Source organism: Mytilus trossulus, chromosome 6 (genome assembly GCF_036588685.1).
Source record: "Mytilus trossulus isolate FHL-02 chromosome 6, PNRI_Mtr1.1.1.hap1, whole genome shotgun sequence".
Taxonomy (NCBI): domain Eukaryota; kingdom Metazoa; phylum Mollusca; class Bivalvia; order Mytilida; family Mytilidae; genus Mytilus; species Mytilus trossulus.
In genome coordinates this window covers 71258023-71285923 of record NC_086378.1, presented here as the reverse complement: position 1 = coordinate 71285923, position 27901 = coordinate 71258023, and the positions used below count along the sequence as shown (strand labels likewise).

The following is a 27901-nucleotide window of genomic DNA, read 5'->3' as shown; positions in this document are numbered from 1 at the left end:
TAGGTCAATGTACTGCCTTCAACACAGTTATCTAGATGCTTTTATGCATAACAGACTGAGTTTTATCACATTATTTTTATTTTTGGTTTATTTTTGCAATAAATACTTATTCATAATGCACACGGTATCCCCATGAAATTTTGTTTTTAAAATAAAACTCAAATTTATACATTGTTATAGAAACTTAGGATGATGTGGGGATTGATACAACTATTAATCTGTTTTAAAATGGTCGACAAACAACACCGCTCGGCAAAATAGAAAAGGGGACTTTATCTGGATGAGAATGCAGATAGAATTAGCCGAAAAAGTACAATACAAACAGATGCTGAAACTCATACATAAAGTAGTTTGTTAGGATGCCATGTAAACAATAGCGGTTTAACATGGGTATTTTGCAAAAAAACCGTTCCCTGTGTTCCAAGGGTAATTATAAGTAGGTGGAAATAAACTGTCAAAAGAGGTGCAGCACCGTGCAAATTATTTGGGTATCCTCTTGTCAGGCAGATTATGAAAAAATTGTAAATATTTGTGTTGAAAACTATCACTGTGATCGTGATGAATTATTTTGGCCATGTAAAGTTGGCTGTAAACTTTCACCCACATTTATCATAAGTTGATGATCCAATTACAAAAGGTAGAAAAATCAACATCAGCTGCAGATACTGAATCGCCATCATTTATAATTACCGGAAATTATTATTGCCGAATATATAATTTCCACAACAGATCATGTCGTTTCTTTCCCCATGCCCAAAAGAATCCTCGACATCGAATTTGAAGATTTTTCATGTTTACAAACAGAATCAAACTTTTAGGTTGATACGATGTCGGTTTACATGCGAAGGGAATTTGCAAAAATGGCAAGTGTTAAAACGATCTTAAATCATTGAAAAACTAACGGCCTAAAACTTAAAAAAAAAGAAGTGGAAACAAGTGGCTTTGGTTGATTCGGGCTTGGTCGTTTCGGCCATGTAATACAATATGTTACTATTTTTATTCAAGATAGGGGCCTAGTCCAAATAGGTTTTATGTCTTGAAAGACTAACATATTTTTTTTTACGCCTTACATGAGGGGGGATAGGACCTTTATCGGGACTCTGGGATCAGCTGTTTAAGCTCGGGATTACGGGATTGATGCCATCAGGATCAGGGAATTCTTTTTTTTCGGATTTCGGGAAGGCCGGATTTACTTTATTTAATTTCGTGACCTCAGGATTTAGTGTTTTGAATCCCGGGAATTCAGGATCAGGACCCCTCCTATCCCCCCTCTTACATGTACATGGATGTAAGCACATTTAATGTGTCAAAGAAAAAATATATAAGCCTTTCAAGACGTCATAATTATTTGTAAGGTGTCAAAGAAAAAAATATATTAGCCTTTCAAGACATCATCATGATCATAATTATTTGGACTAAGACACTTTATGTGTTCCAACCCATATATAGAGTAATACTGCGGTTGTCGCTTTGACATATTCACCATTTCCTTTCTCAATTTTAACCCTAACCTAGAACATCCCCTAACTTAACCATAACCATGAATAAACCCTAACTCTAAATTTTTGGGACCCTTGAAGTAAAAGATTAAGAGGGGGCCTCAGGGGGGGGGGGGGGGTTTCAATCCTGGATCCTGCTTACTGTTTTGTCAGATTCCTTTATCCCGCTTACACTACATATATGTATGTAAGCAATTCTCATTTTTTGTCATTTCCCGGGGCCCGCTTAACCTCATTTCCCGTTTTCACGACGCACAATAATTGTGACTTTCACATGTCAGGCTTACAAAAAATCGGCAATCCCACATCACACTTAGACCCCAATGAGACCCACTTAAGACAGACACTAAAATTTTTACATGTTAACTAAATATTATTATTTGAAAATTAAAATCATAAAAATTGTCATGATATTTTGATAATACAAATAAACTACATTTTGTAGATTGAACAATGAGGAAAGTTTTAAGACAGTGTTCCATATATATATGTTTTAAGTTAATCAGGTTTAACTGTATAAATCACATGGTAATGAAGGTTAATTGTTGCTAGGGCTGAAATATTGATTGTTACTGTATAAAGATGCACTTCAATGACAAAAGATACAGTCAAATTGTTTTTGGTGGCTTGCAATATTTGAGGCTTGAAGACATTAATTTTTACCCAGATTTTTGCCCAGATTTTTACCCAGATTTTTGAAAAACTGAGATCAAATGAACTACATGTTGTTTGAATAAAAATGATTTACTTATTGTTTCAGGTAATTAAATTTTTACGAAGTGGGAACAAAGAGGTGACACAATCAGGGAGGACAGAAGCACTAGAAGATATATTAACTTCAAATATCAGATACAGACTTGTGACAAAGAAAACCCGGTAACAAAATTCATTGTTATACCTTGCATGTACCAATATTTCTATTATTAACATGATCAATTTATAATTATAATCAGTCAGGGGTACTACAAATGTACTTGTACAAGTAATTTTTATTTACTTCTTCAAGAGATAAGAGATAGCCATATCTCATGCATGTAAAAGACACCCTTGTAGATTTCGAAAAAGAGCAGGCTGATGCCGCTACAAGGTAGCACTCACACCCGCAAAGTGGAAAGGAATTAATATAAGTTGTAAAACTTGTTTCCCAATCCACTATAGATAAATATGTTTAAACTAAATTACTTTCTAATATATTAATTAATATAAACAAAGAACAAACATTTATTTTGTATTCCTTTAGACTCCAAGACCCACAGTTTTACATCAGTGTATCCGATGTGAAGGAAACTGTTCCAGGACTTGACCAGAAACTGTTTACAGACAACCAAGCTATTTCACAGGTATCGAACATCAATACTATAAAACACACAACACTATATTGAAATAAAAAAAAAAATGATCCAGGGAAATTCAACAGAATTATCTTCCCAATAAATGTAAGCTTTTTGACATTGAAATTGACAACATCCTCATAGGTAAAATAGCAATAAACAGATTATCATTGGTCATCTCAACTCGATTGCTTTTCTCACTTTCGCTGTACCAGCTCAAGCGAGAAAATCAATCTCGTTGAGATAATCAACAATAATCTATAAGTATCTTACAACCATATAAAATAAATAAATAAATAATTATTTTATTATAGTGTCACATATCTGATCAGACAATATATATATACAACAGTTCATAATACAAACAGAGATCAAATATCCAGCCTTAGAATAGACTTATGAGACACTTTAGAACACATCAGACAACTGTACATTTATATAAAAAATAAAATGAACATTTCTTTATAAAATTCAAAAATAATTACTGGTTTATCACATTAAGTAAACTGCTTTTAAAATATTTACTAGTAAAAGTATCAATTAATATTAGATAGACTATATTGATAAAGAGATTACAGATTAAAAACATATGCAATGTTTAAAAGGTTTTGCCAAAAACCGGATACACTTCTTTAAATAATTAAGAATTAACAAAAAGAAAAAGATAAAAAAATATATATATTTCTAGGGAAACAAAAATAATTTAAATATGATGATATAAAATAAATGATCTAGCTAAAAATATCCGTACTTAAAAGTAACAATAATAACAATGATAGTAAAAAGGTTTTTAAAAATATAACTATGAAAAAATATATGTTAACATTCAAATAAATTTCTTTCTTCTCTGATAAAAATTGAAAAGTGCGTATGATAATGAGGATTGTATTTCTTTACATTTCATAAGGCTGATAAATTGACTGTCAATATCAAGAGTATCAAAGTTTTCTATAAAGTTTTTGGCTCGAGAAAATAAATTATATCTTAAGTCATCATACATAGTGCAGTTCATTAAAAAATGTTTCTCGTTTTCCAAGACGTCATTCGGACAGAATTTACAAATTCTTTCATTAACTGGTATTTGCGGTCGTGCGTATCGGCCTGTCTCGATTGCCAACGGAAGAGATCCACTTCGGAACAGGGCAACAACTCGTTGGACCGATCTCGGCAACTGAAGTTTCAAATATTTTTCTGTTTCTACTTTTTCTTTGTATTGTCTATATGTTCGTAGTTTATTGCCGTTAGGATTGTTCTTGTCATTAAACAGTTCGCTAACAAATTCTTCGTTGTCTACAATAATTACGCGATCATAAATTGTTCTCATCGCAGTTTTTGTCGTAATGTTATTATCGTTCACTATGTCCGTAGCATTAAACTTTAGTATCATTTTGCTAACTTGGTAGTACCATCCCTTACGCCTATTTGCAATCCATGCTGATATCTTACGGGTAATACGGACATCATCAGATCTAGTAATTCGACACATAAGACGAATACAAGCAATACGCTGTTTGGTAAAACACGAGGACCATCCAATGTCACCTCTGACGGCGGTATTTGATGTATATTTACCAGCTGACAAGAATAACTTAGATGCTTTATTCTGAATCGAATTAATCACTGAAAATGTTTTAGTTCCCCAAATGCCTGCTCCGTAGAATAAAACGGGTTCTACCATAGTGGAATATAATTTTGTGTACACAGTGTGAGTCATTCCACCAGCACTAATGAACTTTCCATATAGCGCGCCTAGTGCCCTGCTAGCTGACTTCGAAAGTTCCTTAACTGCTTTGTCCATAGTCAAATGCTCGTCGAACCATATGCCCAAGTATTTGTATGAAGAAATGTACTCAATATCCAAGTCAGAACATGTGAATGGGAAGTCCGATTGACTGACAGGTTTATTCCTGAAATGGATAACGTTGCTTTTGGTTGGATTTATATCGATTTTCCATTCACGGCACCACTCCGAAACAGTATCTAACATCTTCTGGAGACTTTCCTCGTCCGGAGCGATCAATGCAATGTCATCTGCATATAAAAGTATACTCAGCATAGTATCATCGATTCGAACACCACAATTTAGATTATTGATACGTTCAGCCAGGTCGTTGATGTAGGCGGCAAATAACGTGGGAGACAATAAACAGCCTTGCTTAACTCCGCAGTCCACATTAAACCATGGTGTATGTCTGTCATTGACACGAACTGTACATCTAACATTCTCATATAAGGACTGTAGAGCAGACAGAAATTTGCCACTTATTCCAACTTTTCGAAGTTTAAACCACAATAAATTTCTTGGTACAGAGTCAAAAGCTTTCCGCATATCAATAAAACTAACAAAAGTTGAATGTTTTGAAATTTTCCTGTTTGAAATAACGCTAAATAAACTCCAAATATGCTCTTCACAACTACGTTTGCTGCGGAATCCATTCTGCTCCTCACAAAGGATATTGTTTTCTTCAAAAAAATCGTTCAGGCGGTTGTTTAGTACACTGCAATATATCTTACTGGGTACGGACACAAGCGTTATTCCCCGGTAATTTGATGGTAGTCGGTTGTCTTGAGTTCCTGGTTTGAGTATTGGATTAACTATCCCTTGGGTCCATTGCTCAGGTACTTTACCAAGTTCAAAGCAGCCGTTACAGATAACATATAACAGTTCAATTGCGATTTCATTTTTGACTCATATGTACTCATTGTACTGGTTCAGTATGTTCTGTGTGAGCCAAGGCTCAGTGTTGAAGACCATACTTTGACCTATACATGCTATAAAAGTTTACTTTTACAAATTATGACTTTGATGGAGAGTTGTGTTATTGGCACTCATACCAAGTCTTCTTATATCTATTGAATCACATTTATATAATATTCATTTATGTACATGATTTATAGCCAATATTTGTGTGTAATCTTCATCCCATTTCCAACTCTCCTTCCAAAAAATCTCATGATAAATGTTGTCAGAGCCTACAGAACTGTGGAATTTGCATTGCCTTACCAATTATATATCTTTGGTTAAAAAACACATGCCTGTATATGATACATATATATACATGATATATAAATAGTTTTGTTTATTTTAAAAGAATAACTGTAATTGCTGTGCACAGTGCACTCTGATTTTGCAATATGTATTTTGGCACTTTGGGTTTTGGGCTTAAACATTGTTAAATCACCTTTAAATTTAAAACTTCTTTTCTATATATATAACTAGTCTTGGGGGCAATTTAGAGTTTGGTATGTGTGTTTGACCTCTAGATGTTATTTCTTTCATTGGATTATTGTCTCATTGAGGTATCTTGCACATATTTATTTCTCAAGTTAAATAGTAATACACTTCTGGTTTTTTTCAGGAACTACATCCTTTACCTATAGACAAAGCTGATGAAACAAATGGAAGAATTAACTTCTTTATAAAACCTTGTTATTTATGTAATGTAAGTTTTGTTCAATCATAATTGGATGAAGTGACGTAATGGTATTCTATCTAAATTAGTATGAATATGTCTATTTAATAATTGGTTGAGTACAGGTATAAATCAGTACAAATGTATTACAATACAAGATCTCCTTTCTTGGAAACTGAAAAGAATGATTAAACAGTGCTATAAATTAGTTGAATAACATTTAATTAGTATTTTGCATTGATGATTGTGGAACTTAAATTTTTTTCTCATGACCCCATCATATAATGTATAATTTAGAGAACAGTCCATACAGATCTGTGTACTGTTACTGGGATAAACCCAGACTGAAAAAAGAGCTGATTTAAAATGGTAATTTCAATATCCTTATTTCCGGTTGATAGGGAAATGATATTATATGTACTTGGTGAAAATTTGTCTGGACTTACCATTTTATAAACAAATCTGTCTAAAAGGGGGACAAAAGAACTGCACCAAAATTCCATGAGCTGAATCTAGAAATCATCATTTCATTACAACTAAAAAGGGAAATAAGTTATCTCAATATAATTAGACTTAAGTACAGATTGTAAAGGCCAGACAACTTTTAAAAGATCAATGAAGGTAATTGTTTGTATTTAAAAACATGGCCAACATTTCTAGTGTCTAGACTCACTTGAATGAATAGTGAGAATCAAGATGATGAAATTAGCTATTTGATAAGTGAAAATCATTTACAGTTCTTCATTGAAATTATATCTGTGTATATGAACTGTATTGGTTTTATATCATACAGTTGTTAACATTCAAGTTCTTTGTTAATTGGGAATAGTTGTCTCATTAGGATTTCGACCACATGTCTTTATGATAGACCGCTTCAAAAAATTGGAAAGATGGGTATGTAGCGATGCACATGTCTGTCTGTCTGTTATACTTATAGATTCCTAACAATAACTACAATACAACTTGACAACTTTTTGAACTTTGAACCATAAACTACAGGTGAAGTGTGGTTTTGGACTGGTTTGCATTTTACTAATTAATGTACAGAATTACTACAGATGTTTAACATCATTCTCATAGAGCACACATATATTTCAGATTATATTAAAGAAAGTTTTATCAGAAGGAGATACTTATGGTTATCATGGAATCATTAAAGAAAAACAGACTATTCTGGTTGAGTACAGGTAATCAGTACAAATGTATTACAATACAAGATCTCCTTTCTATGAAACTGAAGTCTTCTTCCCCTGTGCTTAAAATGTGACCTCTGCTTAGGAAAATGATGAAGGGCATCAGGTGTTTCTGTCACCACTTACATGATATTGGTTTTATGAGGGATTTCTTTTTTTTAACATAAAGTCAGAGCTACATGTGCAAGGTTTTGATCTTAGCCAATACATTATAAAAGTCATTGAATTTTGGCATTTTGTTTTAAAAGGTGTTTAAGTAAAGTTTTGCAAAGGAGTCTGAATGAAATCTAACTAGTTTATTAATATTATTAACTAATTATATTTAGGATTATGTGTTGATGCAGCATAAACTTTATTTCAGTTCTCCAAATATTGCAAAACCATTCCATGCAGGTCATCTGAGATCAGCTATTATAGGGAACTTTATATCTAATCTGTATGAGGCTGTAGGACACAAAGTGATCAGAATTAACTACCTAGGTGATTGGGGTACCCAGTATGGTAAGTGTATAACACATAAAACTCATACAAGTGATTGGGGTACCAAATATGATGAGGGCAAGACATACACCACATCAGCCATGTGCATGTTTTAAAATCATGTATCATTGGACAGTACATATTAGAATAGATGATTTCGTGAAGATAATTGAAATACTTGTGTAAACTTGACCAACACATGCAGACAAGATATAAAAAAGAAGATTTGGTATGATTGCCAATGAGACAATTATCCCCAAAAGACCAAAATGACACAAACATTAACAATTGTAGGTCACCGTGCGGCCTTCAACAATGAGCAAAGCCCATACTGCATATAGTCAGGTTTACTAAACAATGTTAATGTCAATTCTGATATTACAATAAATGCATTTATATCTTTGATATTTGTGTAAGTTATGTTCATGTTTAGGAGTTGTAGCTCTTTGAACTTTTTCATAAAACGTTTATATAAGAATTACACACAGATGAATGTCAAGTTGTTTTCTATGTTACAGGTTTATTAGCTCAAGGTTTTAATAAATATGGAAATAAAGAATTCTTAAATAAAGATCCTATGAAGCATCTATATATGGTAAGCAATGCTGCCAGTATTTATATTCCACAAATGATGAAGGGGCATTAAGGTTAAAGGAGCTCTCCCTGTTTATTTAATTGTAGAGTGGGGTGTCCATTTTCGCCACATCCTTCCATGTTTTCTACAGTTTATGGTCAGGTCTAATTGTTTTTAAAGCAATTGCTTTCATGCCGTCGCGTATGGCCATCTTTGTGACCCAGATCAGAGACTCCGCCCAGATCAAGCCATAGTATTTTGTTAAACAGGCTCCTGGTCTGTCATTCTTAAACACCTGTGTATGTTTTCTAATGCAATACATAGCTTGAAACTTTTGAAAAACGTTAGTGGATTTAAGAAGTTTCAGCATACGTTCTTGTAGATGTATTTTTGTATTTAGGGGGACAACCGTTTGACTATCAAAAAACATAGACGTCCGAGTGAAAAAAATGCATTTTTATACTTGCGATTCCGTTTTCCGTTCGAACGATGTTTCAACAAAATATGGAATCATTTCAGTTGTTGATTTAGTATTGAAAATTTGACTGAATTATCTTTTATAATATACGGTTTTATATGTTTAATTGGTGTTCTTTTAAGAAAGAGGTCAGGTGCTCTTGTTCATTCATAAAATTGTCGTTCATTCATAAATTTATCGTAAAATCAAAATCACTACACAGGTTATCAGGTTATACGTAGTGTCAAATGATTACCTGTAATCTAAAAATAGACAAAGTTAACTGACCTATTTTGTTGATTTGTTTGCGCAAATAATTTAGAGGAACGAAACCCTTGTTAAAAACACACAACAATAAGTTTGTTTTCCTTTTTTGCCATAACTCCGTAAGATTTATCGATCACCTTACTAATGAAATGGACCCGTCCAAACGTGATAGATGCCAAGTCCAGATGAAGAGATATTTACAATTTGGAATTTTCTAGTTTCATAGATTAAAAAAAGTACATCCTTTTTGGATATCATATTCAAAACTGGGTATGCATGACAAATGATGAAACCATTATCCTAGTCTTTCCAATGAACGAGTCTACTACGTTTGTTGACCCTCTACGGTCCACCGTGTTTGCAATTTTATTTCACATGAATTCGAAATATTGAAGATCATTTTCACAATGTTTCCTGAAAATTGGATAAATATCAAAGCAACTAAGAGCTGTTTGTTCTTGTTCGTATAATGACGATTTAATGTCATGTTTGTCTGTGATGGCCCCTCTTTTCGGGATTGCACGATAATTATAGTTATCTCGTACCCCATGAGGATGACACATATCAACTGAGCAATAATGTTTGGGACTTAGTTTTTAAGAAATGATGACAAAGTAACATTATGAAAATATTTTTAGTCAGCTGAAATATATATTTATTTTTTACATGTTTATGCCTTGTAAAATATTTTGTTTCTTTCCCGTTTTTCAACATTTGCGTCTGGAAAGTTGAAATGTTTTAACTGAAGTGTTAAATTTAAATTAATTATGAAAATTAAATCAATAAAGGAAATTATTGTCCAGTTACAAACACTACTAGGGGATAATCCATAATAATTTCTCTTGAAGTTATATGTTTCAGCACATGTATATTTGACCCCAACTTTAGCCTGGTAAACGTCTCCTTGTGAAATATAAAACATATTAAAAATGACTTTCTGCTAAAGTCTTTAATTGATATAAAGTTAAAACCTTCTTAATTCTCACTAGAAAACACTCCTGTCATGTTTAATTCTTAAATATATGTGGATGAAAAAAAAGTCCCCAAAACATAAACATGGCAGCAATTGCTTTTACAGCCTTTCAGGCTTTGATTGAAGTATACTGATATTTCCTATATGAAGATAACTTCAAATGCAAAATATTCTTAAGCTTGAAAACTTGTTTGTTTGAAAAAAATCATCTGAAAAGATAGATTAAAGGGTGCTTGAAATTTCCGGATATTTTGTCAATGGGGGACACATATTTGCCGTTTTTACACATCTATTTAAAACCAATTAACCGCAGCTTTTAACAATTTTTATCAAATCAATTGCATTATAGATGAATAGCAGACTTTTCAAAGGTGTAAAGAATTCAAAATTAGGGCATTCAGTCAAATATTTACTTAGAAATACTTCTTTGAAATCATATTTTTTATTCAGGAAATTGTCCGAAAATCATTGTTCGTTTTTCGGTCATTTTCGGTAGGAGCCACAATTTTGTTTCAGTTTAAAAAAATACCATATTTGTTATAAAAATATAATTTACCAGTACATTTATTCCATTTCAGCCATCCTTTGAAGTTTTTACACCTCAAAATCCTAAAACGGCGAAATTGTGTCCCTGGCGAAAATGAGCACCCCACTCTACATTTTAATTGTTAAATATAACATTGCATATTTCCAAGCGCCCACTTCTTCATTGCTGCAATATTATTCGATGATAAAATTTGAGAATGGAAACAGGGGATGTGTCATAGAGGCAACACAACCACATAGCAGAAAACATTACAAGGCCACCAATAAGTCTAGAAAATCCAGCAATGTGAAATATTTTTCGTTTGAATCACTAATGAAAATAATAGCTTGCATCAGTGTTGCCATCACTCATTTAGACATTCCCACCCCCATCATAGTTATGCTTAGATTAAAATCAATGCCATTTTGTTTTCATTAAAAGCAATCTGGTATTGATTCAAAAAAACATTATCAAGATCCTGATCAATAATTTAATTAACCTCAGAATTTAGAATATTAGATTGGTTCTGTATTATTAGGTTCCATATTTACATAAATGAAAGTCTTGAGATAAAAGTTATTGATAAAAAATAGTTTAAAATACATATCGGACCAATCAGAAGCACAACCATTTTTCTTTGCATTAGAAATATACAAGGATTTTCTTCTATATTGAGAGAAGCACCACTGACTGAAAATTGCTTTAGGCATACAATATCTTTGTGTAAAACAAGGAGTTTTTATTCAATTCAAAATGTTCACAAAGTCAAAGTTGCCTGAGGAAAGGGTTTTGTTGTTGGATTCCAAACTTGGTATGATTTCCAATGTGACATCTACATTTTTAAAATGTAGTGGATGCCATCAATTATAGGCAACCATTAACCACCTTGAATAGGTTTTATTACATTCAACAAGGCCATACACAATATGTATAGTTATTAGTTTTCAATACATAACTCAGGTTACACTTTATTTTTAGAGGTAAAGCTAAGCATTTTTTGTAGGTTTATGTAAAAATAAATGAAGACGTTGCCAGGGAACAAGAAAATAGAGGACCTGACAAAAACGAGAAAGGAGAAACACACAGAAAAAGTCTAGAAATATTTAGAAACATGGAACAGGGTAACAAAAATAGATACTGAAATAAAACATTTTTTTTGTTTTAATTTCAATAATACTGTGGATTCATTATTATTCGTTGGATCCAATTTTTGGGGGGGGGGGGGGGGGGGTTGTTGGTACAGATCTAGATGAACAACATAATTAAATGTTCTAAGAATGACACGTTTTCTTAAAGCTTGTATACAGACTGCAGCAAAACCATGAAATTAGATATCCAGGAAAATGCAAGTTTTTCTTAACCCATAACAATTGATACCCAAGAAAAAATAAATGAATCCACAGTAATCTAAATGCTTAAATATTTACATTTACAGTACAAATTAAAAAAAATAAAATATTGCTGTCATTCCATAAGAACCAGAAACTTTTTGACTTTAGGAGATGAAAAACATATTTATTTTTTTCTCTATATTTTTCTCAGTTTTTGTCTCTAACATCCAACATTTTAAAGAGTATCTTTTTCTTTTAAAATTTATAGAGCAGACAATTTAGTAATAAATGTAAAATTAACCAAACTATTTTATTCCAGGGACAGCACCAGAGGATTTGCAATTATGGAAACATTTTAGAGACATAAGTATAGAAAAATATAGAGAAGTTTATCAGGCAAGTTGTTAACTTTAATTTTCAAAAACTTATCATTAAAACTTTAAAACTTATCTTGATATAGGAAGATGTGGTGTGAGTGCCAATTAGACAACTCTTCATCCAAATAACAATTTAAAAAGTAAACCATTATAGGTTAAAGTACAGCCTTCAACACGGAGCCTTGGCTCACACCGAACAACAAGCTATAAAGAGCCCCAAAATTACTAGTGTACTTGCCTGCTTTAAGATAATTATTAGAAATATAAATTTAACATTAAAGCATTTTATGTTTGACTGAACATGGATATTTTGAAGAGATGCCAAAGATATCAAAGAGATATTCAAACTCTTAAGTTGAAAATAAAATTATTTCTTCTTCTTATCTGGGTTATATACTACCCAGGGTTGTCATCCGAATGTTTTTTTAAATTTAAATTAGTTCTTTGAATAGAAAGGCACATGCCTACTTTGTTGACACAAAGTCCCAATTAAACACTAGATAACCTGAAGGCTAAATGATAAAGAAAACAAATAGCTCTTCTTCTTATAGTTCCCCTTTAGACCTGAATACCAGTCTTCTTAACAAATCTGGTGGTCTTCTGTAGGACATCCACTGCTCCATTAATTGTAAAAGTGTTGATGAATGCCATATCTTTTGACTGAAAGATGTGTGTAGTATCCTTATCTGCTTCTCCACAATACTTGTAGCCAAGGTATCAAATATAAGCAATACCTCACAAATTCAGCTACAGTAACTATAAATTCAGAAATTATTGTGTGCAATTATTTTTGCAAATTTGTCATTTTGGGCATTTAATGTGATTAACTTTTGCGTTATTGAGGAAATCCTATTTAGTTCATATTTAAAATTTCAAAATGCAAGTTTAAATTATTGCAATTATAACCCTGCATCATTTTTTGCAATGATAAAAACATTGCAATAATTTCTGAATTTACAGTACAATGTAGTTATTTCTTGAAATATTGATAAGTCAGATGTGTTCACAGTTGTTTTGTTTGTTCAACTTTTAGCTTCTTCACCAATGCATTATAATGTAGCATATAGAAACCCAGTTGTATGAAAGTTATAGCAGTAATACACATTTAATCACAATAAACTTGACTTGATATCATTAGAGGAAGAAATTATATTACTGCAGTCATTTGAAAACATTTTTTTTTTCATGAAAAATGAAAAGTGGATACTTCGAAAGCTTAAAAAAAATTTAATTAACTATCAGCAGTTTGGGAATACTTCGGCAATTTGAAGAAATGCATAACACTGCAACTTTTTATCTGTTAAATGCAGTTACAAAAGTTTTTTAATCTAAGAGTTTATGGAAAATCTTTGAGTATACTTACTTATCTCATAATCATTATTTTTTTTGTTATTCAGAGGTTAAATATAAAGTTTACAGATTATGAAGGAGAGTCTATGTACTCTAAAAAGTCCTTAGAACTGATAGAGGAGCTAAAACAAAGAGATTTATTACATATTGATGAGTAAGTAATGGTTGATAATTAATATTTAAAGTTTTTGAAGTTCCACACATCCTTTATAGGTCAAATTAGATAAAATCTGAAAAGAAAAGTTTGAGAATATCTTATGATATCAAAATAAAGAGATCTATGAATGCCAATGAGAGAATTATCCACCAGAATTCAAACGAATTGGACATAAGCAATTGCAGGTCAGCTTATGATCTTCAGCAATCGGAAAAACCCATAACAAACATATAGTTGATTATTATATAAAAATGAGAAAGAAAATGTGGAATGTGTCAAAGCGACAACAACCTGACCATAGAGCAGACAACAGCTGAAGGCCACCAATGGGTCTTCAATGTAGCGAGAAACTACTGCACCTGTAGGTGTCCTTCAGCTGGATGTACTAGTACAGTGATGATGGACGTCATGCTAAACTCCAAATTAAACACAAGAAACTAAAATTAAAAATCATACAAGACTAACAAAGGCCAGAGGCTCCTGACTTGGGACAGGCGCAAAATTGCGGCATGGTTAAACATGTTTATGAGATATCAACCCTCCCCCTTTACCTCTAGCCAATGAAGAAAAGTAAACGCATAACAATAGGCACATTAAAATTCAGTTCAAGAGAAGTCCGAGTCCTATGTTAGAAGATGTAACAAAAGTAAATAAATAAAATGACAATAATACATAAATAACAACAGACTACTAGCAGTTAACTGACATGCCTGCTCCAAACCTCAATTGAACTTATTGAAAGATTATGTCTTCATCATATGAATATCAGGCACAATCCCTCCCATTAGGGGTTTGGTATCATACTTTCATAAAATATATGAGAAGAACATAACCCGTGTCATCCCAACAATTGTTTTTTTGAAAATAAATGTGATTAGTTCCGATGCAAAGACCCTATATTAAAGTGAATCAATATTAAAGCCAAAATATGAAATCTTAATGACCTGACGACAGTATCGTAACTATATCCCTTCTTAATAAGTCTGTTTAAAGGTTTTGTAAGCTTTTGAGGTATCATTGTTGGTTAGAAAAAATTAGAAAACCTACTTTTATTTTAAATAATTGTCAGAAATTATCGATTTTATTTTAAGAAGGTCAATTTACAAGACATCTATTTTTAATTGATGTGTTCTCTGCATTTCAGCATAACAGGAAAAGGTTATATAGATATTGAAGATGAAAAAGATAATATAAAAGCTGTCGTACAGAAAAGTGATGGATCAACTCTCTACCTTACAAGGTATTCTGTACTGATTGTATATATTAGATAGGTAAAATAAAACGATAAAAAAGACAACAACACCCATCAATTACCGCATGGTAAAAGTTTATTCTGGTCGACATGTTTCACCAACAAGGTTGGCGTCTTCAGGACAATAGTATACATGAAATCAAACAGTGAAGTACAAGTTCACCTTTAAGGTATCCACCCACTATTACCCAACCGCACGATAACCACTTTAGGTTTGGCAGTGTATATAAAGTGCGAATCCAGCTAGTTCATTTTTACTGTTATATGCGGGTATGTCTATTGTAGAATAAAGGATCATGGGAAAACTGTATTTGTTTACGTTTTGAAAATATCAAGTTAAAGGATTTTAAGTTAAGTTTTAACATATTTTCATTGTGATATGTCTTTATAATATACAAACATAGCATTAAAGTTCAAATAAGTGTTATAAAAGCATCATAATATAGCATATCGATTATTGAAAGCGATCCATTTTAACTATAGATGCGATGAATTATCACTGTTAGTGCAGTCATTATTAATGTAAAATTTCCAAAGATGCGAGGAATTTTCATTGTAGAATTATGTGATAAATGCACTTGCAGCGAATGAAAAAAACCTTAGTTGATGACTTTAGGATTGATGAAACATGTATTTTCAAATTGAAATACAAACTCCTTATTCATTTTCATCAAATATATAGCTTTTCAAACTTGTAACAAAAGCGATTCTCAAAATGTCATATTGTATTCTTCAGATTACGTTTCTCCTTGATTTTAACTTATATAGGGAATCACTGTAAGGTGACAGCAGCGGGCCCTCTTAGGCAGTCAGTGGGCCCCTACTTATGAAAAATTGTAGATCCGCGAATGGATACTACCGCAGAGGTAAAACCATGCACATTTGGGTTATTGTACGCGAAATGCATGCTAAAATTCATTTTTGTTGATTTTACACCCTTTGGAACTCTATGTGGGCTATTTCAGCAACTAGAAAAAAGAAATCCCCAAACTAGATACACGGTTAGATTCAGCATGTCAACGAATTCCAAATATCTATATTTTAAAAAGAACTTTTGTCTATAAATTTGGACCCCACAAAATTGAAAAAGGGACCAAAAATATATAAAAAAAAGCATGCATCGGATACATTTGTTCTTCAAGGCATGACTGCAACAATAGGATGAATATACAAACATATCTTATTCTTGGGTCTCATTGGGGGGTTCTGATCCCGGATCCCGCTTACTGTTTTGTCAAATTCCCGTATTCAGCTTATTGTTTTGTCAGATTCCCGTATCCCGCTTATACTATGCAGTTCTAATTTTTATCCGTGTCCCGCTAGACTTCACTTCCCGTTTTTCACTACACAATCATTTGACTTTCACCTGTCACGCTTGCAAAAAATCGGCAATCCGGCGTGACGCTTATACCCAAATGCGACCCACTATTTTACTATATTTTGACTGATATTAATCCCATTATAAATATATTAAAAAAGTAGCGTAGATTCTTTTATCCCTTTTTATCCCGTCTCGTTTCGTTTTTGAGCCATATATAGATGTCGTATGTGACAATGAGACAACTCTCCATTCGAGTCACAATTTATAAAAGTAGACCATTATACGTCAAAATACGGTCTTTAACATGGAGTCTTGGCTCACACCGAACAGCAAGTTATAAAGGGCTCCAGTGTAAAACCTTTTAAACGGGAAAACAAAGGTGCAATCTATATCAAGATGTACGTAATTAGTGGTGAAATGTCATGGAAATGGATAAAAAAATAAGGATAAAGATCCCTATACGCTTTATAAGAAACTAAATGGAATACATTTGAAATTAATGTTATTTCTATTGAATTTATTAGAGTGTTTTAAAACCAAACTTTCCTCCGTAAGTTAAATTTGATCAAATCTGTCTCTTACTTTATCTATTGTTTGAGCAAGTCGGCTAAATTAAGGCTTATCAGCTAATTTCCTAATGCATGTAAAGCAAAACTTTGGTTGGCTTGCTTTGTTTGTATAATTGTTTATACAAACTTTGTAAATAAGATTGACATTTTTAAACAATATGAATAGGCATAGTTTAACCTGTATTTTTAATATTTGAATTAAATTGGGTGTTATCATAATGATTATCAAATAAAAAAAAAAGCAAGCAAATCAACTAAAGTCTTGCTCTACATGCTTAAAGAAATGAGCTGTAATAGATAAAATAAAATAAAATTATACAGTGAAAATGCACCGCATATACAATAATAATGATTCGCTCCACAGTGAAAATGAAAGAATAGTATCATTATTCGACAGTAAACATGACTAGCATTACGAAATCATCATAGTGGAATTTAGTTAAATATGAAGAAACTGAATGACAAAACATATTCTACGTTATACAACTTTAATAATTGTATTAAAATGAATATTTTTTACTGCAACAACATCTAACCTGTTAGTTATAAAGCACCTGCACGATCTGTTCGTGAAATGTCCTAAATATTCACCTATTTTGGTATATATTTAACAACTGGATGGCTTTAGGCGCGATAAAACCCCGCTCGCATCTCTTACTTTGTTTGATTAGTATTATGTATTTCTGAACATATACATTTTAACTAATTTTCTTGATTTTCTTCAAAAATTAAAAAAAGTTCGTCTGTTTATTTATCATTCTACAGTAGACATTTATGGCATATACAGTAAAAATGATATTTTAGGATCCGCACTTTACATACACTGTTTGGGTTCACCTTATTCAAATATGAGATAGGTGTAAGGTCTTTAAATGGATTCATGTTTATATTATGCTCAGTCAGTAACTTTGTATTGATGTATGTCAGTTTGAACAAGTAGTTGCACTATATGCTGTGTAAAGTTGATCCCTGTGAGTAATTAGACATTGATTAAAACTCCATGCAGTGATATATAGTATAATGAAAATTCAAAGTATTGTGAAATAACTAGTGACTGCTTGACTATAGGAAATGCACTTACACATTATAACTGAACATAATTAAGTTTCTGATCAAGTATCAATCATTCCTAAATCCAGAAGGTAAGTAATTACTATGTATGCTAGAAAAGATGGGGGACATGATCATTGAACTATACCATCCAGTCTGTGAGTTGGGTATGTGCAGTCAGATGTACGTACAGTATATAAAGAAGCTATGTCTGTTTATAGATTTACATTTGTTTTTGGTGCATAAGTGTGATTAATGTGTTAAGATTAGATAAACTTCTTTATTATGAATATGTTATTTTTGATTTCAATTGCACATTGCACATTGAGACTGCTATATAATATCAGTAGTTAAAGATTAGAAATCACAAAAGAACAATATGGCTTGTGAAACATTATGTCATTTTTCCTCAGAGATATTGCAGCTGTACTAGACAGACATAAAAGATACAACTTTGACAGAACACATTATGTGGTAAGTAAATAGAAAATGCTTGCACAAAAAATGCCCCTGCCTGCATAACATATTAAAAAAGGGCAAAACTTAAGAACAGTAAAAGTTTTGCCACCAAATTCAAACTTGATCTATGTTTTATAGTAATAAGCATTCTGTAGAAGTTTCATAACATTTGGTCAATACAAAATAAAGCTTGAGAATGGAAACCATTTTTTTTGGGCCAGACATATTCACAGACAGACATACAGATAAGGGTTATACTTAATGTCCAAGCCAGTGTCAAAGTGCATTGATGTTACCTGAACTAAGTTATGTAATTAAAATATTGTTTGTTTAATAGTATCACTTTAGGTTTGAGTCCATAAGAATATAAAGTATAATATTTGAACAAATTGATTTATTATTTTTAGGTGGAAGATGGACAAGATTTACACTTCAAAATGTTAAAAGGAATATTACAGAAATTAAATGTGCCTTGGTTACAAAGGTAGGACATTTTGTATTAATTGTTTTGAGATAAACAAGCTAAAAAAAAAGTCATTTTGATATTTTCCATCATTTATTTGATGTTGTTAGTTTTACTGACAGGTATAAACATGTACTGGTAGAAACAGAATTGCTTTCATACCCAACACTCAGGGACCACCATCTTTTTTGCTTTTATTTCATTGAAAAGTAAAGAATGCCAGATAACACATGTCTTAGTGGGAGACCTTGATAGCACTTTTTACTGTTAATATTTATTTCATTTTATGGTGGACATCCTCTAATTGATGTGTCTACATTTGTAAATATTTTGTATTGCTCTTTCCTTAAAAGTCCAAATAAGAAAAGGAAAGTGTATTTTTGATAATATATGAAGTAAAAGAGATGTTTAATACATGTACCAACACATTTAAAGAATATATAATTATTCTCTGTCTGCAAATCAGCTAATTGTAAATGATGAATAAAACTTTGTTATAGATATGGTGACCAGATTCACATAAGGTTTGGAAGAATATCTAATCTCAGTACAAGAAAAGGAAAAGCTGTATTTCTAGACGATATTTTAAATGAGGCAAAAGAAAGAATAATAAAAACAATTCATAGTAAACAAAGTATGTATATACTATACAGTTAAACATATATGTCGTGTACATGTTAAAATTTTGTACATGTTATTACTTGTACAAACATTTTATATAAAGTAATTATTGTATGAAGCCTACATACAAGTTATTACTTGTACAAATACAAATAAACAAGTAATTACTAGTTCAATTTTTACTGAGGAAAAGATAATAACTTGTACAAATTATTATTCTAACTTGGCCTATTTGATGTTCTCATCAAATCATTTCCCTTAAAAAACAAATAATTTAGGGCTAAGACATTATTGTATAAACTTTCAACATGTGTGTATATTTTTGTATAATAAATATGTAGGACTCTGAACCGTGATGGTACTCTGAACCACCCAGGTCACACTGAGATGGGATTGTTTGCTGCTGAAGTTCGTTTTTGATCACGCCGAAGTGCAATGATGTCATTGTGAAGCTATCTTGTTGAAAGCTACGCTGAAGTTCGATGGTAGTAACCCCGAAGTGCGATAATCTTCACAAACCTCATTTGCTAAGCTTTTCTTGTCGATGCAAAGTTTTTATACAAGTTATAACCTGTACAAAATAATAAAATTTACACGACATATACATAGTTGTTTTTATAAGGAAAAATATATTTATAGTTATCTATTAAGAAAACCTTGTGAAAAAAGAAAATGGAATCATATGACATGAAGTAAGTATTACATTATTCTCAATTTATTTTGATGACAGAATTACATTTAATCAAATGTAGCAGTGTAAAGCCATCATCAATCAATCAAGATAAACAATTGTATAACGTATAGAACTTATTGTTTTCTTGCAGCCTCAAAAGAAGTAGATAGTACAGAAACTGTAGCAGATGTACTTGGTGTTAGCTCTATTATAATACAGGATTTAAAAGAAAAACGACTGAATACTTATAAATTTAGTTGGGATAAAGTTTTAAGTTTTAAAGGAGATTCAGGAATTGTGTTACAGTATGCCCATGCTAGATTATGTAGGTTAGTACTGATTTTAGAATTTAGTTTCATTTTGGTAATTTTAAAGACAATAGGCTTTGTTGTTCATAATGACTGCACTTTATAATCACGAAAACTATATTTTAAGTAAATTTACTCAGTCTTTTTAATTTCACATGTTAGATTCACTATTTTCAGGCACCACACATACATATTATTTCAGTCTTTAGGAAAAAGTGAGTGCAATAAAGATGACATGATAGAAAAATATCTTTAGTATTTTTAATATCTTTAAGCAAAGAATTTTATGAAACTATTTTGAGTCTGACTTATTTTCTTTTTTAATGTTTCAAAGATATTATTATTTATTTTACAGCTTGATAGAACAGTGTGGGTATGATATACAAAGTACAGACTTCGACACTAAATATTTAACAGAACCAGAAGCTATACAACTTATATTACATATAGCTAGGTAAGACTTGGTTATACAAATGGCATTATAAATACTTACATTTTTCAATTTATATTGAAAATTATAGATTATCTATAACGTGAAAGACCAATGATAATCGGTTTTATTTGCCATTGACTTTGTTGATGTTTACAATGACAATGGCACATACACCCTTAGTTTCTAACAATCATTTTTAATGTCAAGGGAGAAGCATGACGTCGCTGGGCTTCTAAAATGTTGTATATGACTTTTTTGGCTATAAATACTTCTTGACACCAATGGTCTGGGTGGCAGGAAATCTTTGGTATTACAAAATAGCATTCAGTTAGACCAATCAAAATGTGTGAAATAAGACATATTACAAAATTGCCAATGTCAGCTGTTTGTAAAGTTTGCTTCCAAAATGTTGTATGAAAACTTAAAAATTATTGTACAATGACTTGGGGAAAAAATAATTGTACATTTCTTTATTTCTGTGAAAATAATTTAAGTTCTTGGATAATCCAGAAATGTCAAAGGTTATATTTCACTGCTATTTACAAAAATGTTCAAGTTCACATAGGACATTTTGGAAGCATGCATTTTGCCAAAATTTTCAAAGCCTGATTGGGAGATATTTTTTTCTTGAAAAAGTTGTAATTTACAACATTTTAGAAGCCCAGAGACGATAATATAAAAAATCACAAAACAGATCAAAGGAAAAATTCCCAAAAAAGAGATAATGTTTTTAAATATCTATGTAAACTCTCAAATATATTAATATTGACCATACTTTCTATATTGAAAATACATCTTGCAGGTTGCTTTCAAAGATTTTTTAGTAGAAACAGAATGATTCCAATTCTTTTAATTATTCAGAATTTATTATTCAGGATTTTTAGAAGAGTTATGTGGAATGGAAATGATTTTTTTAAGAAAAAGATTATTTTTTAAAGTACCAAATACAGTTTTTTGAATAAGATTAGGTTAGGATTTGTTGTAGTTAAAAACAACCAGGTAAATATCGAAACCATAACATCCAAATTATCATATTTTTTTTTTAAATATATACTAACTCATTTAATTTTATTGGGTTTTTTTTGTGGGCAGTTATGAGGACACAGTGGATAAGTGTTTGACCAGCCTAGAAGCATGCCATCTTGTCCACTATTTATTCTCTTTAAGGTAAGGTTTAACATGCTGCATTCAGATTTTTAAAATGATACATCAATACAGTTTATAGCAAAATAAAAAAGACTTGATAAGAATTACAGGTTGTGTGGTTTACTCAACATTCAAACTTTTATTAAAAAGTCGGAAATACTATTGTGCATATTTGTTATCACAGAATTCAGTGTATTAATTGCTTAATTGACATCAAACTACATTTATATGTAGAATCTAGATGAATAAAGGAAATTCTTTTCACCATTCAAAACTGGGTGAATAGATTTTATTTATATTCTTCCACATATAAACATTAAGCTTAAAGGGAAAATTCACGATTTTTTACTTATGGTTTAAATATGTTCATTATGACATAATATATATATTCACAAAGTTTTATCGCTATATGTGCAGTTATAAAGGAGAAATTCAATATTTAATGAAAAAATATTAACTACTTCCTGTAGGTCGTGACGTTTTCTCCTGGTTTTTGCATGCCGGGATTTAAAAAACAATCATTAAAAGTCTTGGTTTGTAATCATATTTTTACGTAATCGTAAGCGCGCCGATGACTTATGCTTTATCTAATAACCATCCGATAATAAGAAGATAAAACGCACATACGTTCAATTGTACATATTCATGAGATAAATTTTCTATGTTAAACATAAATATTCGAATTATTTTTGTAGACAACACAAAAAGTTATAAATTGATTTTTAATTAATGTATTTTCGGACTGATAAGGTGAACAAAGTAATATAAAGTACAATAATCTGTAAAGACAATATGTTGGTGTACTCTTATTGACCTTTTACTATCTCTGCTATGACTTGGTTGATACGATGTGTGTATTCACGGTTCTGTAGCAATACTCGTAGATGGCTTGTTGAAAGGTAAATTGTTATTTGCACTTCGGTATTTAACCACGCCTCTCGGGCACACCTTGCCAGGTGTGACTGTCTATTCGGATCAGTGAATTATAAGACAAGGGGAGCATCCAATACACATATTTAAAATATATATTCAAGTTGGGGACAAATAAAAATTGATCGCCGTGGAATTATTTAATTATGTTTGGTGCTATTATTTATTTGAATTCAAATAAGTTAATTTACTAAGAAATACACAATTTTTGGTTAAAGACAGGAAACTTAATTCATATGTCCGATTGAAATGATTTACACCTTTTGTCCTTGATTGATGTCTAATAAAAAGGAGAACTTAGAAATTATAAAAAGCTTTACCAAAGTATTTTTATTTGTCTTTATTAGGCAAATAAATGAATGAGAACACTTAGATTTAGACTTTTTAAAAGCCACGTACAAATTAATAACTGGAACTCACTGAAGATAACTCTACCGAAGCGGAATATAATATGAACGAATAAAGAAAAAATACTTTTGTACTTGAGAAGTCTTAAAACATTGACAGCAAATTTAAGGTCTTCTTGGAATGGAATCGAAAAATTACGAATAGATATTCTTTATCAAGTGTGAAAAACGTCAACCAAATTTAATCATAATCGGGGACGTCGACGTCCTTATTAAAGTAGTCTTCGTCTCACAATGTATAATACTTAATAACTATTTGACCAAAGATGTTTAAAAACAAAAGACAACGAATTTAATGTCATCTTTCCCTATTTTTGAATGTAATTATAAGTCTGTTCAACTGGCAAGAATACCCCTAAAGCGGACAAATATCTGACAAGCAGTTTATTCTTTAAATTTTCTGTCATTGAATATCAAGAAAGAAAATAAATCCCGAAAATGATTTGAAACTTTAATACTCAATAGCTTTCCTAGAAAATATTCACATCCCTCGGGGATTATTAGTGTACGTCCAGTTGCATATGTCGGAACAGTTGTGGTGATGACGAATTTCTTTCTTTATTCGAGAACAATCTAATTGATATATAAATCTGTGATTTTACTATGTTCATAACTTCGATGAACCAAAGCATGTTATAGATCGACCTGTATTTAAATCAAATTGGTCCTCTTCTTCTTCTTCTTCTTTTGGTATACAATAGTCTATCGAATTGGATGATTACATACTGTTGGTATACGTGGACTAGTCTATTTACAAAACTTTTACCCCAATTTGCACAAAATGTATGTTTCTTTCTTATGTTCAATGTATATATTTTAAATTGCGCTGTCGTTCCGTAACTTTCTATCCGAGCGTATAAACGAATCGTCGACAAGTGCGCACATTTTTTAATCAACATTTCTGGAATGATCCAACTATGTCCTTTACTATTGACAACGAGTAAATATTACATTGTCCCAGAGACATATAATACAATTATATGTCTCTGATTTTCCCCAAATTAACCCTTGGAAAAAATACGTATATTTGTATATCTTCAATTTTTTTTAAAGTTTTTTTTGGTATCATTTTTTTTTTTTTATAAATAATATTCTTTACACCAGAAATTTTATTTATAAACAAGCGTATGAGTTAAGTAATGACTAGTATATTATATCACTCTCGGACACGCAAGACAGAGATGTATATTATACATGCACCTGATAGTTCAAAATGGAAAGTTATAAGTTATCGGCCGTGTACACTGATCAATACCTACAGAAGTGAAGCGATGCATGAACTTGCAGGCCCGACAGGAAATCGCTTGAATACCTGGTCGTGTCACCTTACACCCCTCACAATACCTTTGGGAGTAATACCTTAAGCCATGCGGGTGATCAGTGGAGCGAAGATCCTAATTTATTTGAATAAAGTATATTACTTTAAAGAATTATGAACGAATTAGATTTTCGAAAACAATTTTCACGGAACTCTTATTTATGATTTGAACTTTGACTTTTTAACTAATTCCAATATTAACAGTTTAAAAATAACAGACTATATGGTTATTAAAAATATAAGAACATTTTCCGAATCAAGTTAGTTAGTCAGATAAAACAACCGTACGATTGACAAGATATCGACACGTAATTACGACAACATCGGTTACTGTAGTTTTGTTTCTTTATGGTTTATAGACATATCGTGATTTTTATTTGGACAAGATAACAAAATGGCGGAACGCAAAGAACTGATACTCAAAATTTAAAATCGATGGTGATCTCTTATCTAGCGGAATAAAACTTTAATATTTATAAATTTGAGCATTTTTATACAGAATGGACATAATATGAATTTTTGATTTTTTTGCGAAGTTTCCCTTTAAGCAGTAGAATTTTTCAGCCCAAGTTTATTAGATTTTCGAGTAGAATAAAAAACGCTTTAGTTTGAACCCATGGATAGTAAGTTAGCTGGTTTGATTGCTGTTTCGGGAAAATACTCCACTTGCAGTGTTCAATACTTCAGAAAAAGACTACATATACCAGCCAGGATAACCAACAAATTTTACCTGCCATAGAGAATTTCATCATAAAATGGATTACATACATTTCTATAAATTCACATCAAGGCTTTTGTTTTATTTATTTACTCGATATAAGAAGATGTGGTATGAATGCCAATGAGACAACTCTCCTTACACTGCATACTTGACATAATAATCACTTTATTAATCTGAAAATTATGCTTTTACTTGTCATCTATAAATTAAAAAATCAATACACTGATATTTTGACATTTTAGAAAAAAGGTAATATCACTGAATCAGATCTGAAATCATCATAAAACTATCTATAATTTAGCCGAAAGTAATGACCTGCCTATTTGAATGTTTAGATTTAGTATCATTACTTTCTAGAATATATTTAGTTATCTCTTTGCCATTTATTCATTTGGATAAAGTTTTCTTTTATGTGAATGTATAACCAAGTTTTTTCTTCCTTTTCAGCAAATTTATAAGTGTTGCTCATCGTAATTTAAAAGTAAAAGACCAACCTCAAGAAATAGCTCGGGTTTGTATGTTTTTAAAATAAAAATAAATATAAAACTAATTCTGTAAATTCAGAAATTATCACATGCATTTATTATTTTGATTTTGTCATTTAAAACTAAAATGCGATTTTATTTTTTTCGATATTGAGGAATATACTGTTAATTCACATAAAAAAAATCAAAATGTGAGTTTAAATTGTTATGATTATAACCCTGTTGCATTTTTTGCAATAATAAAAAACATTGCAATAATTTCTGAATTTATAGTATTTTGATTGTAAACAAGAGTATACAAATCAAACTTTCAATAAATTGATGTAGTCATTCAGTACAATAATAACATTGATATTGAATATTAAGTTACCCATTAAGTGTATGGCTTCACCTGACAGCTTTGGTGTCAAACACACTGTTTATTAACACCAATTACCTTAGCTTTAGGTCGTAAATAAATTGTAAACATATTTCAAATAGACGTCTAGAGTTACTTACCCTTATTTGTCACCATTCAAAATTATTCCTTATATTTACGTTTTATGGGTGAAAAAGATTAAATCATTAATAAATATAAAATTCAAATACATATTGAAAACCAAATTTTTATTATTTATATACCTTTATACAATTTTTAAAAAAAAAGTTGAAAATTATTTTTTACATTTATACCTTTTTTTAACTATATTACTATATTTTATCACAGTCTAATTTCCTTCCATGGTCAAAAGTGGTATGTTTAAAGGCTTCTTAGCCAGAAATCTCAAACATTTAAAAATCACTTTTGAACAATTTTAAAGAACACAAGACCTTAACACAGAATTATAAAAATCTTTAAAAGTGCATTGAAGTAATAATTAATAGGATTTAAAATGACTTAACCAAGTGAACATGCATTGATGTTGTGGTATCTTTGATATACTTTACAAGAAAATGTACCATAAATACTGAAATTCAGCTAGAAAAAGTTCGTACGCGTTATGACCTGAGATTTGATTCTTCAATGCAGGTCATGACCTGCATTTTCATCGTCACAGGTTGACAGGAATGATATTCTGTGGATGATACTATTAAGGATTATACTGCATAAAAAAATTAAGTAACACCAAAAAAAGTATTTTTAAATTCAGATATATTTGTGTGTGATTGTGAGCTAGTATTTGTCTTGTTTTCCTACTAAAACTATAAGTCAATTGCAAGCTGGTATAATTTTGTTTTCATAGAATATAAGTCAACTTGTTTGTTTTTTTGTTTCAGGCGCGTCTTCAAGTTTTCAAGTGTGCTAAAACAACTCTTGCCAATGGTATGACACTTCTAGGAATAACACCTTTAGACAAAATGTGATAATGTTTTAATAAAAAATAGAACATACTATCTATGGCTAAGCGTTATTGTGGCACATAGTATAGGTGTGCTAAATTGAAAATTTACTAGTTGGTGAATGTATTAGACCAAAAGCAAAGAACTGTCATGGAATAAGTGGTCTCATTAGGGTTTTCAAACATGAATGCTTGGTGCTTCATTATTAACTTAGAAATATAGATTCTACCACTGCATCAAGTGTAATATGATATTTTGCCACTCGAGACAGTTAAATTTTCAAATTTAAAACATGAGGAAATTTAACTGTTGAGAGTGGATAAATATTGTATTACACGAGATTTGGTGGTAGAATCTGTTTCTCTAATGATTTTCTAACATTATGCAGACAAACTTATTCCTTCTTTTTGAATGATCTGTAAAAAGATGTGTTCTTTCTATGTGATGTCATCAGGCATGGTCGCCTTTTTTCATGCCATCAAAATAGGAAATTCAGA

The 27901-nt window shown here is 31.1% G+C and overlaps 1 protein-coding gene across 1 annotated transcript; it reads left to right on the top strand.

Annotated features, from left to right (window-relative positions):
• The first annotated feature begins 721 nt into the window (after positions 1–721).
• Positions 722–27458, top strand: LOC134721790 (probable arginine--tRNA ligase, mitochondrial). Its single transcript, XM_063585007.1, has 19 exons — positions 722–863; positions 2260–2375; positions 2740–2839; positions 6190–6273; positions 7342–7430; positions 7798–7937; positions 8435–8511; positions 11717–11834; positions 12364–12440; positions 13819–13925; positions 15073–15168; positions 18534–18594; positions 18987–19063; positions 19543–19676; positions 20488–20665; positions 21000–21098; positions 22170–22244; positions 26047–26110; positions 27342–27458. The coding sequence occupies exons 1-19, from the start codon at positions 828–830 to the stop codon at positions 27426–27428; spliced, it is 1815 nt and encodes a 604-aa protein (XP_063441077.1). The 5' UTR covers positions 722–827; the 3' UTR covers positions 27429–27458.
• Positions 27459–27901: the final 443 nt, after the last annotated feature.

Coding starts and splice junctions, on each gene's coding strand:
- LOC134721790 (XM_063585007.1), top strand. CDS start 828: ATGTCGGTTTACATGCGAAGGGAATTTGCAAAAATG. Junction 864..2,259: donor GAAGGGAATTTGCAAAAATG/GCAAGTGTTAAA, acceptor TTATTGTTTCAG/GTAATTAAATTTTTACGAAG. Junction 13,926..15,072: donor GATTTATTACATATTGATGA/GTAAGTAATGGT, acceptor TCTGCATTTCAG/CATAACAGGAAAAGGTTATA.